The sequence below is a fragment of the Mobula birostris genome, chromosome 9 (assembly GCF_030028105.1).
Source record: "Mobula birostris isolate sMobBir1 chromosome 9, sMobBir1.hap1, whole genome shotgun sequence".
NCBI classification, from domain to species: domain Eukaryota; kingdom Metazoa; phylum Chordata; class Chondrichthyes; order Myliobatiformes; family Myliobatidae; genus Mobula; species Mobula birostris.
Window position 1 is genome coordinate 8,779,993 of NC_092378.1, and position 13,748 is coordinate 8,793,740.

A 13,748-nucleotide genomic window follows, 5' to 3' on the forward strand; every position below is an offset into this window, starting at 1 on the left:
ACTCATCAAAAATGCCGAGAATTAATAACTCTGAGCAAAGAAATTGCTCCTGTTCTCAGTTCAAAATGACTGAATCTGTGCTCGTTACTTCTGGACCCCACGCAGAAGGCTCTTAGTACCCACATTATCAATGTCTTTCCGTCTCAGGAATCCACCTGGTGGATATACTCCAGACAATAATAACTTTGCATGGAAACACAGGCAAAAACAACACTTGCAAATCTACCTGCTGTCTCATATCCCAGTAACTGTAGCAAGGTTTACCTGTGTAGACATTTCCAACAGCTGAAATGACTGCAGGGAAGATTGGGCACTCCTGGTTCTGATCTCTGCTTTTGGCAGTGAAGCACCTAACATTCAACAGGAATGCACTGAGTTGCCGCAGGTCATTTACACCAAGCTTACTTGGTCAGTTAAGATTCAAAGTACATTTATTATCAGAGCGTGTATGCAGTATACAACCCTGAGATTTGTCTTCTCACAGACAGCCACAAAACAAAGAAAACCATGGAACCCCTCCAAAGAAAAACATCAACCCCCCCAAAAAATGCAAATGCAAAAAAAAAGAGCAAGAAACACAAAATATGAAAACCCTAACGCACAAAGTCACTGAAGGAATCCGGGCAATATTCAGTTTGGTTCAATATAGCATTGTGCTGCTTGTTATCTGCAGGCTGCCCCAATTAATAGCAACAAAATGGGAACGACCAGAGACCTGAAACCAGACACACATCATAACATGAACTAAAGAGTCCGATCCACAAGCGGTGTCGACTGAAACTTGCCTAAGGTGCAGTTTATTTTCATTGTGGATGCCGAGGGTATAAATTCCATGAAAAAGACCTTTTTTGCAGTAGCAGCACTGCACATCACACACACATAAATTAACATAAAATATACATAACTTGCATGGCAAATAAGCATAGCAACATTAAGCTGAGGGATATAAAGTTCAAGATAGAATTAGTATTTTCCACCTGATGGCGCTGGAGACTGGTGACATTTTTCAGCTGTTTAATTTAGATTTTCCTGATCTAATCATGGTCTCATCTTGCTCAATTCCCTATTTATTTATTTAGTGAGATAGAGCACAGAATAGGCCCTCCCGGCCCTTTGAACTGTGCTGCCCAGCAACCCCTGATTTAACCGTAGCCTAATCAAATTTACGATGACCAATTAACCTGCTAACCAGTAGGTCTTTGGACTGTGGGAGAAAACAGAAGTACCCGGGACAGTGAAACTCACACAGTCACAGAGAGAACATACAATCTCCTTACACAGACCGGCAGGAAGTGAACCCGGGTTGCCTGTACTGCAAGGCATTGTACTAACCACTAAGCTACCGTCTCTATATTGCAGAAATCATTTTATTTCACCTAATCTATGCGGTTTTTCCCTTTTTCTTAGGCTTTAGATGGCAAGATCCTCACTACCGAGCTCATCTCAGCCTAGATATATAGTGTGCTCAGGTCTCTGATTTTCCAACGATTCACAGTTCTACAAGAAAAGGAACAAGTGACTCTGTTTTCTCCGAGATGTGTCCCAGATCAGGGAAAGTAGCCTCGTAGTGTTGACATTGTCAGCTTCCCCCATCAAAATCTTTCGTTTCAAAGTATCTTCAAAATTCAAAGTAAATTTATTATCAAAGTACATATGTCAGCATATACAACCCTGTGATTCATTTTCTTGTGGGCATACTCAATAAATCTATAGAATAATAACCATAACAGAGCCAATGAAAGAGCAACCATCTAGGGTGCTCAACCAGAGTGCAGAAGACAACAAACTGTGCAAATACTGAACAAACAGTAAATACCAGGAATGTGAAATGAAGCATCAATGAAAGTGAGTCCATTGGTTATGGGAACAGTTCAATGATGGGATAAATGAGGTTGAGTGAATTTATCCCCTTTGGTTCAAGAGCCTGACGGCTGAGGGGTTCAACTGTTATTCTTCCAAACCATAGAGAAATTTTCCCAATCCATTTAATCTTTAACCACAGGACTACTTCAGCCAAAAAAAAAACATTCTTCTGAACATAATCTTCAGAACAAGTATGGCCCAGATCTGTTCAGCAGTCTTATCACAGTTGGAAAGAAGCTGTTCCCAAATCTGGCCATATGAGTCTTCAAGCTCCTGAGCCTTCTCCCGGAGGGAAGAGGGACGAAAAGTGTGTTAGCTGGGTGGGTTGTGTTCTTGATTATCCTGGCAGCTCTGCTCCGACAGCGTGCGGTGTAAAGTGAGTCCAAGGACGGACGATTGGTTTGTGTGATGTGCTGCGCCGTGTTCACGATCTTCTGCAGCTTCTTTCGGTCTTGGACAGGACAACTTCCATACCAGGTTGTGAAAGAAAGTATACCCTCTCTTACCTTTTTTTTGCTATGAGACCAAAACTGTGTGACCTCATTGAAGCTGTGTACCGTTGCGGCAAAAACCCACTTAAAGCTCCACAATTTCTTTCACTGTTCCTGAATCCTGGGAATTCCAATTTGAACTCCCTTGAAAATGATTAAAATGTGAGGGAATAGAAATCATTTTTATGGTGTAATCTCCTCCACGACCTCCATTGTGGAAAGTGTATTGACTGGCTGCATTATGGCCTGGTATGGAAACAGCAATGACTTTGAATGGAAAATTCTACAAAAGGAAGTTGATTCGGCCCAGTACACCACGGGTAAAAACCCTCCCAACCATTGAGCACATCTACATGAAACACTGTCATAGGAAAGCAGCATCCATCATCAGAGATCCCCACCACCCAGGACATGCTCTTTTCTCACTGCTGACAGCAGGTAGAAGGTACAAGAACCTCAGGGCTCAAACTGTTACTACCCTCAACCATCAGACTCTTGTACAAAAGGGGAAAACTACACTCACTTGCCCATCCATTGAGATGTTGCCACAACCAATGATCTCACTTTAAGGATTCTTTATCTCATTAACTCATGTTCTCAGTATTTATTTCCATTTATTTATATTTGCATTTGCACAGTTTGTTGTCTTCTGCACTCTGATTGATTTTTCATTGTTCCTGTTATAGTTAATATTCTATAGATTTTCTGAGTATGACTACAGGAAAATGAATCTCAGGGTTATATGTGATGACCTATATGTACTTTGATAAGAAGTTTATTTTGACTTTGAAGTCTACTATATCACTCAATGTCCACTTTATTACGTACACACCTGTACACCCGTTGTTAATGCAAATACTTAATTAGTCGCATGGCAGCAACTCAATGCATAAAAGCATGCAGACATGGTCAAGAGGTTCAGTTGTTGTTAAGACCAAACATCAGAATAGGGAAGCAATGTGATTTAAGTGACTTTGACCGTGGAAAGATTGTTGGTGCCAGATGTGATAGTTTGAATATCTCAGAAACTGCTGATATCTTGGGATTTTCACACACAAAAGTCTCCAAATATTACAGAGAATGGTGCAAAAAAAAAACCAAATACAAAAAGACATGCAGTAAGCAGCAGTTCTGTGGGCAAAAATGCCTTATTAATGGGAGAGGTCAGAGGAAAATGGACAGACTGGTTCAAGCTGACAGGAAGCTGACAGTAACTCAAATAGGCATGCACTATAGGAGCGTTGTGCAGAAGAGCAACTCGGAATGCACAACACTTCAAAGCTTGAAGGGGATGGGCTACAGCCGCAGAAGATCTCATTGGGTTCCATTCCTGCACCTAATAAAGTGGTTACTGAGTGTTAATTCACCTGGCTTTTAGCACAGAAATAACCCTTGCTCAGTTAACATTGCCATGTTCTGTGATACCCTTTAAAATGTTCTATTTTTAGCTGCATACACAGTGTAATACTTACATCAATGTGAATGACCTCAGAGTTTCACTCTTGCTACTGTTAAAGAGTAAATACAATCTTGAATCTCTTTGTTGACAGGGTTTTAAAGATAATGTCTACAGAGGGCGAAGAAAGTATTTCGTGGATGTTGCCATGAATTACAAAATGTAAGTGTTAGAAGATAACAAGACAGTAAAAATTTGCAGATCAGCTTGTCACATAGTCCTTAATATTGGTTACAATGGCTTTGTCCCAATATAAAGCTTGTGTGTCTAACAGGTTTTCTGTTGGGTAATGAGTGACTGTTACTGGAGGTTGTTCTACAAACTATAAATCTAAAGTGCGCAGGATTCAGAATCAGGTTTAATATCATCGGCAAATGTCATGAAATGGGCAACAGTACAATGCAATACATAATAATAGAGAAAACACACGAATTACAGTAAATATATATATAATAATTAAATTAAATCAACAGTGCAAAAATAAAAATAAAAAAAAAGTATTGAGGCAGTCTTCATGGGTTCAATGTCCATTCAGATATCAGATGCAGAGAGGAGGAAGCCGTTCCTGCATCACTGAATGTGTGCCTTCTTGATGATTATCTCCTTCTTGCTGGAAACAATGAGAAGAGGGCATGTCCTGGGTGATGGTGGTCTTTAACGATGAACGTCACCTTTTTGAGGCATCACTCCTTGAAGTTGTCCTGGAATACTTTAGAGGCTAGTCCCTGTGATGGAGCTGACTATGTTTCTTGCAGGCACTTGACTTTGGGAGATTTCACTTAAATTGTTCATCTCTGGCTGACGTAACGCATTGCAGAATAGATCCACCACGGGACTTCGGCCGGTGAGTGTGCAGGAAAAACAACCATGGAGGTCACACCTTTGGAAGCTGATGTGGCTCTAATGAGGGCCTGAGGTCTTTCAGAACTAAATTACTCTGATTTAGAGAATTATCCGAGGGAAGATCACATAGGTTACGATTGTGGATTTGGATGTCAAGTTACCACCAGTGATTACACATCCAGTACTTTCATAGGATACCTCTGGAATATCGTATCTCCCTGCACACTGGACAGTGCATGTGGGCTCTGAAAGCAAAATTGCTCAAAAGCATTGGCAAAGGACTTTACTGTGACTGATGCAATTTCACCTAATTGTAGATCTATGCACCTTATCTCTTCTTGTTGGCCATATAGCTATAGAAGGAGCTTCCATGCTGTTCCTTCAGTTAAGCAACCGTCCATGGATAGACAAGCACAAGTCCTAATCACTTATGACTTAAGTATATTCAGAAATTGAAGTGTGCTCACTTGCATTGTGTTTCACAGTAGTCCAAGAGCATACAGTTCATTTAGAACAACACAGGCCCTTTGCTCAATGATTCCGTGCCAACCTTTGGACCGACTGCACAATTATACCGAGCAAATGGGCATGTGTGGTGGCAGGGTGGAGATACCTCTCTGCCAAAGGAGGTGTAAGGCACTCCTTCTCTCCACTCGCCTGCAGGTCACCCTCGCCAAAGGTGTAGCACCTGCTTAACCCCTCTCCCCCCACCAAATCAGGGTCACGTGAAGCCACGGGAGCAGGTAGTGGATGGTCGTATGAGCAGCTGATGCATGTCACAAGTCCTGGTTATGCAACCACTGACGCCAGGCAGACAGTCTCTGAATAGTATTGGTAATGGGTGGGGCCACCCGTTTTGTAAAAACACTGCTCAGAAGAAGGCAATGGCAAACCACTTGTGTAGAAATCATGGTCATGGCAAGACCACGATTGTCACGTCATGCGACACAGTACATAACGAAGGGACGATATGCCCACGTAATACACACAACCACTCTGTGATTGAAAGATGGTGAGATGTCCGGTTGCTGTGTCCATTCTGGCTCCAAATAATGGTGTGATTGTTCATCCTTCTTTCTCAAGATCACAGGACACTGCTAGATAATAAGAGTTGCAAGTAATGCAAGCCTACCTCACTAGTGGCAGCAGATACGCTCTGCAGCTGGTGCTTATTGCGTGCTGTGTTGTCATCTGCTATGGCCAGCCAGAGGAGACCACATCGGAAGCGACGGGCAAGGAGAGAGGCAGGCACTTGATCTGGGGAAATTTCATTTAAATTGCTCATCTCCAGTTGATGTAAAGAGTTGCAGTATAGATCTACCAACAGGATTTTGGCCAGCAAGTATGTAGCAAAGGCATCGATGGAGTACGGCCTGGTATTCGTGCAAGGCCGAAGGTGAAGCTTTTCAGGCCATTTCTCCCACCGATTCTGCTTTCAAACATTGGATCGCCGGAAAATGAACGCGATTACCTGCATCTGAGATTGAATTAGGGAGAGATGAGGGATAGCTGTGTGTTCATCCTGATGGAAAAGTGGCTCCAGGATACCACCCCTGAAGTGTACACCCAGCTTGAGGATTTTGTCTCTTTTCATGCAGACGGAATTCATAGTCATAGTCATACTTTATTGATCCCAGGGGAAATTGGTTAAATTAATTCCTGCGATGTCTAGCAAGACTCACGTTGGCAGTGTATGTCTCTGTGATAATGAAAACTGGTGGAAATCCTGGTACGTCAGAAGCACTCGAGCAGTATGAGTGAAAAGAGAAATAAGAGAATGATTTGGGTAGAAGACCCTTCATCAGAACTCATGGTTATGTTGGACAGGCAATGTCAATTCATGGCTGACACCAGAATAGGTATTCTGCTCTCTGCTCGAGGAAAGAGGTTACCAGATGTGCTCAAAGTCTCTTTGAACTCCCCGACTGGTTCAGGGAAATCCTGGCCCGTGGCTGTTCAAGGTGGAGAAGAAATATTTGGGATGGCAGGGAAAAACACAAGGCTGTACGAGCAGGAGGAATGGATCGCCTCACAAACTATCCACCTCCAACCCTGATGTCCATCTCCTGCCCCTATCTCCGGTTGGTTTCCAATTCCCACACTGGCTTCATCAACCATCTCAGAGCCCGTTGGACCAGAGTGGGAGTAAATCATCCTCGATTCCCGGGACTTCCCTGTTTGAAAAGAATTAGTTCTCCAAGGGTTTCAGCTCACTTTAAGTGGTGCTGACACCGCCAAAAGAACACGTTTCAAAATGGATTTCATAAGTTCAAGGGAGACATGAAGACATAATGTCTCCTCCACTGTTCAATACTCCTGGCTGATCTTATAGTGAAAACCCACTTTTCTATACTAACCTTGCACTTCTTTATTCCCTTAACCTGTAAAAACCCATCTCTGTTTGTCTTCAACAATACATAAAGGAGCTGGAGGAACTCAGCAGGTTAGGCAGCATCTACGGAAGGGAAGAGGATAGTTGATGTTTTGTGTCGATGGGATGGAAAGAAAGAGGGGAGATAGTGAGTATGAAAAGGTGGGGTAGAGGTGGCTCCAGGTGAGGGAGTGATGGGCTGATGAGGGAGCGAGCAGGGTGGGAATGATGCAAGAAGCTGGGAGCTGATAGGTGGAAATGACCCAAGAAGATAGAATCTGATAGGAGAGAACAGTGGATCATGGAATAAAGGGAAGGAGGTAGAAGAAGTGTGTGAATAATGGGTGAATGGAGAGGATAGGTAGATTTAATCATTGAAAATTTATAACTTTTCAAAATGAATTTTCAGTGCATGTAATTATAGCAATATTAAACTTTCAATCTGGTGAGATTTACTCTGTTTGCTAACACGTCCACTTACTGCCCTCTAGTGGCCAGCCTATTCCTAGAGTTGAATACACCGAAGAAGAAATTCGGACCTGGGGAATGGTGTTCAGAGAGCTGACAAAGCTTTATCCAACTCACGCATGCCAAGAGTACCTGAAGAATTTCCCCCTCCTAACCAAGTACTGTGGCTACAGAGAGGATAATATCCCTCAACTGGAAGACGTGTCTGCATTTTTGAAAGGTATTTGACAGCATTGGTGGTTCAGGGGTAGAATTATTGCCTACCAAAAGGGAGACTATGCCGTAATAACTAGGACATCTTCAAGGAACGATGCCTCAAAAAGGTGGCATCCATCATTAAGGACCCCATCACCCAGGTCATGCCCTGTTCTCATTGCTACCATCAGGAAGGAGGTTAACACAACGATTCAGGAGTAACTTCTTCCCCTCTGCCATCAGATTTCTGAATGGACATTGAACCCATGAACATCACTGCTTTTTAATTGTTATTTATGCACAGTTTAATTCATTTTCTCCCCCTATTATTATGTATGGCACTACTGGCTGCCGCAAAGACAACAAATTTCATGACATGCACCGGTGATATTTAACCTGATTCTGATTCTGACCCTGACCCGGGTTCATTTCCTGCTTAGTGCAAGTTGTACTGTGACAACATTGTTGTGATTGCGGGGATTTCAGCTGCTTTCCGGGGGTGTTACCTTGGTGCAGCGGGTACTGTGGCTGTCTCGCAGTGTCAAAGATCTGGGTTCAGATCCCACCCCCGGTACTGTCTGAGTGGGGTTTGCTCCCTGTGGCTAGAGTCACGAAATTTGTTCTTCTATGGCAGCGGTATAGTGGAAAACATACAAAATCATTATAGGTTACAATAAAAAATAAAAAAAGTAAATTGTGCGAATGAGGAATAATAAGATAGTGTTCATAGGTTCTTGGATCATTCAGAAATCTGATGGCAGAGGGGAAGAAGCTGTTCCTAAAACACTGAGTGTGGGTCTTCAGGCTCCTGTACCTCCTCCCTGATTATAGTAATGAGAAAAGAGGATGAGAGTCTGTCGGTAATGATGGCTGCCGCTTTCTTGAGTCATTGCCTCTCGAAGACATCCTCGATGCTGGTAAGATTAGTGGCTATGATGGAGATGTCTATAACCCTCTGCTGCTCTTTGTGATACTGTGCAATGGAGCCTCCATACCAGGCCGTGAAGCAACCACAAACACCAAAGATTCTACATTTGCAGGAAATCCAGGGCAACACACACAAAGTGCCGGAGGAACTCAGCAGGTCAGGCAGCATCTGTGGAATTGAATAAACAGTTGATGTTTCGGGCCAAGATCCTTCTTCAGGACTGAGAAGGAAGGGGGAAGATTGCAGAATAAAAAGGTGGGGGTGGGGAAGGAGACCGAGCTAGAAGGTGAAAGGTGAAGCCAGATGGGTGGGGGAGGGGAGATGAAATATGTAGCTGGGAGGTGATAGGTAAAAAAGACAAAAGGCTGGAGAAGAAGGAATCTGATAGGAGAGGAGAGTGGACATTGGAGAAAAGAGGTGATCCAATTAGCCAGAATGCTCTCCAAAGTATAACTGTAGAAATCAGCCGGGGTCTTTGGTGACATGGCAAATCACTTGAAATTCCTTACGAAGTGTAGTTACTGATACGCCTTCTACAGGATTGTAGCAATATGTTGGGCGCAGTATAGAACCTGGTCTTCCTGCTGCTCCGGTTTCTACTCTCATCCCGAAGACCTGTGCATTAGTAGATGAACTGGACCACTGTAAATTGTCCCTAAGGTGTGTAGCTGAATCTGGAGGAACGTAGGGAATTTGGTCAGAATATGGGGAAGATTAGACTAGGTTATGAGGACACTCAGTCCTCGTTTATTGTCATTTAGAAATGCATGCATTAAAAACTGATACAACGTTCCTCCAGAATGATAACACAGAAACACAAGACAGACCAGGACTAAAACTGACAAAACCACATAATTATAACATATAGTTACAACAGTGCAAAGCAATACCGTATTTTGATAAGAGCAGACCATGGGCATGGTAAAAAAAAGTCTCAAAGTCCCGATAGCCCCAACATCTCACGCAGACAGTAGAAGCGAGAAACTCTCCCTGCCATGAGCTTCCAGCGCTGCAAACTTGCCGATGCAGCATCCTGGAAGCACCTGACCACAGTCTGACTCTGAGTCTGTCCGAAAACTTCGAGCCTCCGACCAGCCCTCCGACACCGAGCATTGAGCACCGTCTCTGCGAAGCACTTCGACCCTGGCCCCGGCCGCCAAGAAACAGGCAAAGCTGAGGATTCGAGGCCTTCCCCTCCAGAGATTTCGGATCACACAGTAGCAGTGGCAGCGAAGCAGGCATTTCAGAAGTTTCACCAGATGTTCCTCCGTGCTCTCATGTCTGCCTCTATCAAATCAGAATTGTGCATGGCCTCCTACTTGACAGATAACAGATATTCATCACCGGAGAGGCTGCACGCGCTGCATCGTGCTGCCATCTTCTCCTCCTCCCAGTATGGGATTGATGTGGGATTGGTCAACTGCATTCTCGATGGGCTGAAAAGCCTCTCTCCATGCTATAACTCTTTATGATTCACTGAGAAAAATGTGTATTTAATATTTCAATGATATTTGAGTAATGTGTGTATATAATATAGTTTGATTCTCGTTTGTTCAAATCATTCATTATGGGTTGTATATAAAAATACATGAATGTCATATGTCATCACACCATCATGTGATGTGTGCATGCCTTGCTTAAAAGTGAACTCGAAGTTAGACCCGCATTCTCAGACTCCCATCTCTTCCTTTTAATTAGTTTAATGTTTTGAAGTTACATAACACAAGAAAAAACACCAACCAATTTGTGATAGCCCAAGTGGCCTGAATATTAAACCCACTTACACAACTGGACTTTTGTCATCCATCTCACCTGCTCCTGAGGTCTCTAACTACTCATTTCGCTATACCTGAGGTTTGCTCTCTGACCACCGTACGCAGAGCCCAAAACCCAAACCAGACAGGTGAGTGGATTGGAGCGTGGACTGGGAAGTTGTGGTTTCTCGGGTAACATAGAACAGACCTGTGTATATTAATGTGATATCAATTATTTTAAAACACTTTCTCCCAGAAATGAATATGCTTACTAATAATTGCAAATTATCTCAAGTAAATCAAGCAATTTTTTTTCTGTCTCAACTGCAGTATGTTTTGAAGTTCATTCTCAAAATCAGGGTCTTATTAATGGCTGGTTTATGGATTTCCTGTTAATAGACTGAATTTAACAAGCTGTTTCACATCTGAATTTTCCAGAACGATCAGGCTTTGTGCTGCGGCCGGTGGCTGGATATTTGTCCCCAAGAGACTTTTTAGCTGGACTAGCTTTCCGGGTTTTCCACTGCACCCAGTACGTGCGTCACGGATCCGATCCTTTCTACACTCCAGAGCCGTGAGTTTCTGTTTACCTGACCAACCTATATACCAAGTCTTAATGAAACTCTTCACAACATAGCTTAGGTTATTGATGAATTCTGCTTTTGGCAATGATTAATTTCAGAAGTATCAAAATATTACTGTAACTTAAACCAATCTTCGTATTTTGCAATCGTTAGAATTAAACTTTAACAGTATTTGATATGTTACATCTTGATATGTTCCAGTTCTGATGTGTAAGAGTTAAAGCAGTGTTTTTAGGCATCAATATTTTCCAAATTTCCTGTTTGCTCAACAAATTATTACCTATGTTGGCTGGTGATTAAATTTTGGGATGAAATTGCATTGGAATTAGTGATGATCTTGTGATCGCAAATCCATTACTGAAAAGCAGGTCAGTGTGTAGTTATTTCTGTTCTAATGCAGAGTTGGTGATAAGTCTTTCAGATGGAACTTTGTTAAAATCTTGTTGTTCAGCTCCCTCCTTCAATCAAGAGGAGATTTGATAGAGGTACACAGAATTATGAGGGGTATTGATAGGGTAAATGCAAGTAGGCTTTTTCCACTGAGGTTGGGTGGGACTACAACCAGAGGTGATGTGTTGAGGGTGAAAGGTGAAAAGTTTAAGGGGAACATGAGGGGAAACTTCTTCACTCAGAGGGTCGTGAGAGTGTGGAATGAGATGCCAGCAGAAGTGGTGCACGCGATTTCAATTTCAATGTTTAAGTGAAGTTTGGATAGGCACATGGATAGCAGGGATATGGATGGCTATGGTCCCAGTGCAGGTCGTTGGGAGTGGGCAGTTTAACTGGTTCAGGATGAACTAGATGGGCTGAAGAGCCTGTTTCTGTGTTGTACTTTTCTGTGACTAAGAATTCATGAGATGGTTCAGTAGGATAAATACAGAGTACATTTTGTAGTATATTTAATTGTAAGATGAAATTATAGAATGCATAGCAAAGATGATGACCATATGTGTATGCTAGTGTTCGTTCAGCTGAGTTAAAAAAAAAGTTGTCAGGACCCACATCCTAGTACTTCTGGTGCCTTGTATATTATAGCACATTAGATTTTCATCAAAGTACTTTTTAAACAGGGAAACACAGAAAATATAGAACAGGAACAGGCCCTTCAGCCCACAATGTCTCTGCTGACCACGATGGCAATTTAAACTGCCTCTGCCTGGCCGCGGTCCTCATCCCTCTATCGTGTCTGCCTCGAGGCCTCTTAGATATTGCTATTCTTACCCTCCATACCTGTCCCTCTCTCCCCTGCGGTCACTGCTCGTTCCCCTCTCCCACCCAGTCATTGTCCCATTCTGTCCACATTCTCCACACTCAAGACTTTCAAGACTCTCTGCTTCCTCAATACTACTTGCCCCCCTACCTTCCTTCATATTATCCGCAAATTTGGCCACAAAGCCATCAATTCCGTCATCCAAATCATTGTTATAATGTGAAAAGAATCGTTCCCAACACTGACTCCTGTGGAACTCCAGTAGTCACTGGCAGCCAATCAGAAATGGCTCCTTTTATTCCCACTCTTTGCCTCCTGCCAGCCACCAATCTTATATCCATACTAGTATCTCTGTTGTAATGCCGTGGGCTCTTGTAGCAGCCTCATGTGTGGCACCTTCCAAGTATGCAACATCCTCTTGTCTTTGACTTTCCTTGTCAACCATAGTTGCTTCGGCCTCCCTTTAGAACACTTCTTCACCTTTTGGATGTTTCTATCCAGCACCTTCAGAATTTCCCCCAGGTCTCTAATGAAATCTGGTTCATTACACCCAATCCGGAATTTCTTTTCCTTGAGTTGGCTCAACCACGAGCTGCTCTAAAATGCCATCTTGTAGGCATTCTACAGAGTCTATCTCTTGAGATCCCACACCAACCTGATTTTCCCAATTTACCTGCATATTAAAATCCACCCTATCATAACATTGCCCTTTTGACATGCCTTTTCCATCTCCCATTGTAATTTGTAGCCCACATTCTGGCTACCGTTCAGAAGCCTGTATATAACTCCCATCAGGATCTCTTTACACTTGCAGTTTTTTAACTCTACCCACGAGGATTCTACATCTACTAATCCCATGTCACCTCTTTCTAAGGATTTCATTTCATTTTTTACCCACAGAACCACCCAGCCCCTCTACCTACCTGCTTATCCTTTCGATACAAGGTGTGTCCTTGGATGTTAAGCTCCTAACTTCTTTCAGCCATGACTCAGTGATGCCCGCAACATCACACCTGCCAATCTCTACCTGCGCTACCTTATTCCACATACTGCGTGTATTCAAATATAACACCTCCAGTCCAGTAGTCATTGCCCTTTTGATTTTTGTCCCCATGTTACACTTCAATTCATCCGACTGCAATTTTGTCCTGTCACCTGCTTGTCCTTCCTGACGGTCTCAGCACACACTGCCTCTGTTTGTAAACCTGCTGCCCCATCCTCAGACCTATCTCTTTGCTTCCCCTACCAAGTTAGTTTAAACCAGGGGTTCCCAATCTGGGGTCCACAGACCCCTTGGGTAATGATAAGGGTTGACGGCATAAAAAAGTTTGGGAACCCCTGGTTTAAGCCCTTCTTTATCTTGCCTGGTCAGTATCGCCATGACAGGCCTGCACCGGCAATGTACAAAGGTTCAGATAGCATCCATAAACAGGTCTCCAGAGATCCCGGGGCAATGCAACCTGTTAAACTGGGTCCGTACATCCAGATTTATTCAAAGGGTCGTGGAATGCCATTTTTCTTCAGCTCTGGTGGAAATGCATTCTGCATGGGGGGGTGCCATCTTTGAGAAGGGGTGATGATGAGG

General features: G+C 43.1%; 1 protein-coding gene across 1 annotated transcript in view; it reads left to right on the top strand.

The window, feature by feature from the left end:
• LOC140203272 (tryptophan 5-hydroxylase 2-like) overlaps positions 1-13,748 on the top strand; it is a 47,928-nt gene that overhangs the window by 14,366 nt on the left and 19,814 nt on the right. Inside the window, exons 5-7 of the mRNA XM_072269288.1 lie at positions 3,905-3,972; positions 7,516-7,712; positions 10,808-10,943. Coding sequence (XP_072125389.1) covers positions 3,905-3,972; positions 7,516-7,712; positions 10,808-10,943 — 401 coding nt within the window. The remainder of the gene's footprint in view (positions 1-3,904; positions 3,973-7,515; positions 7,713-10,807; positions 10,944-13,748) is intronic.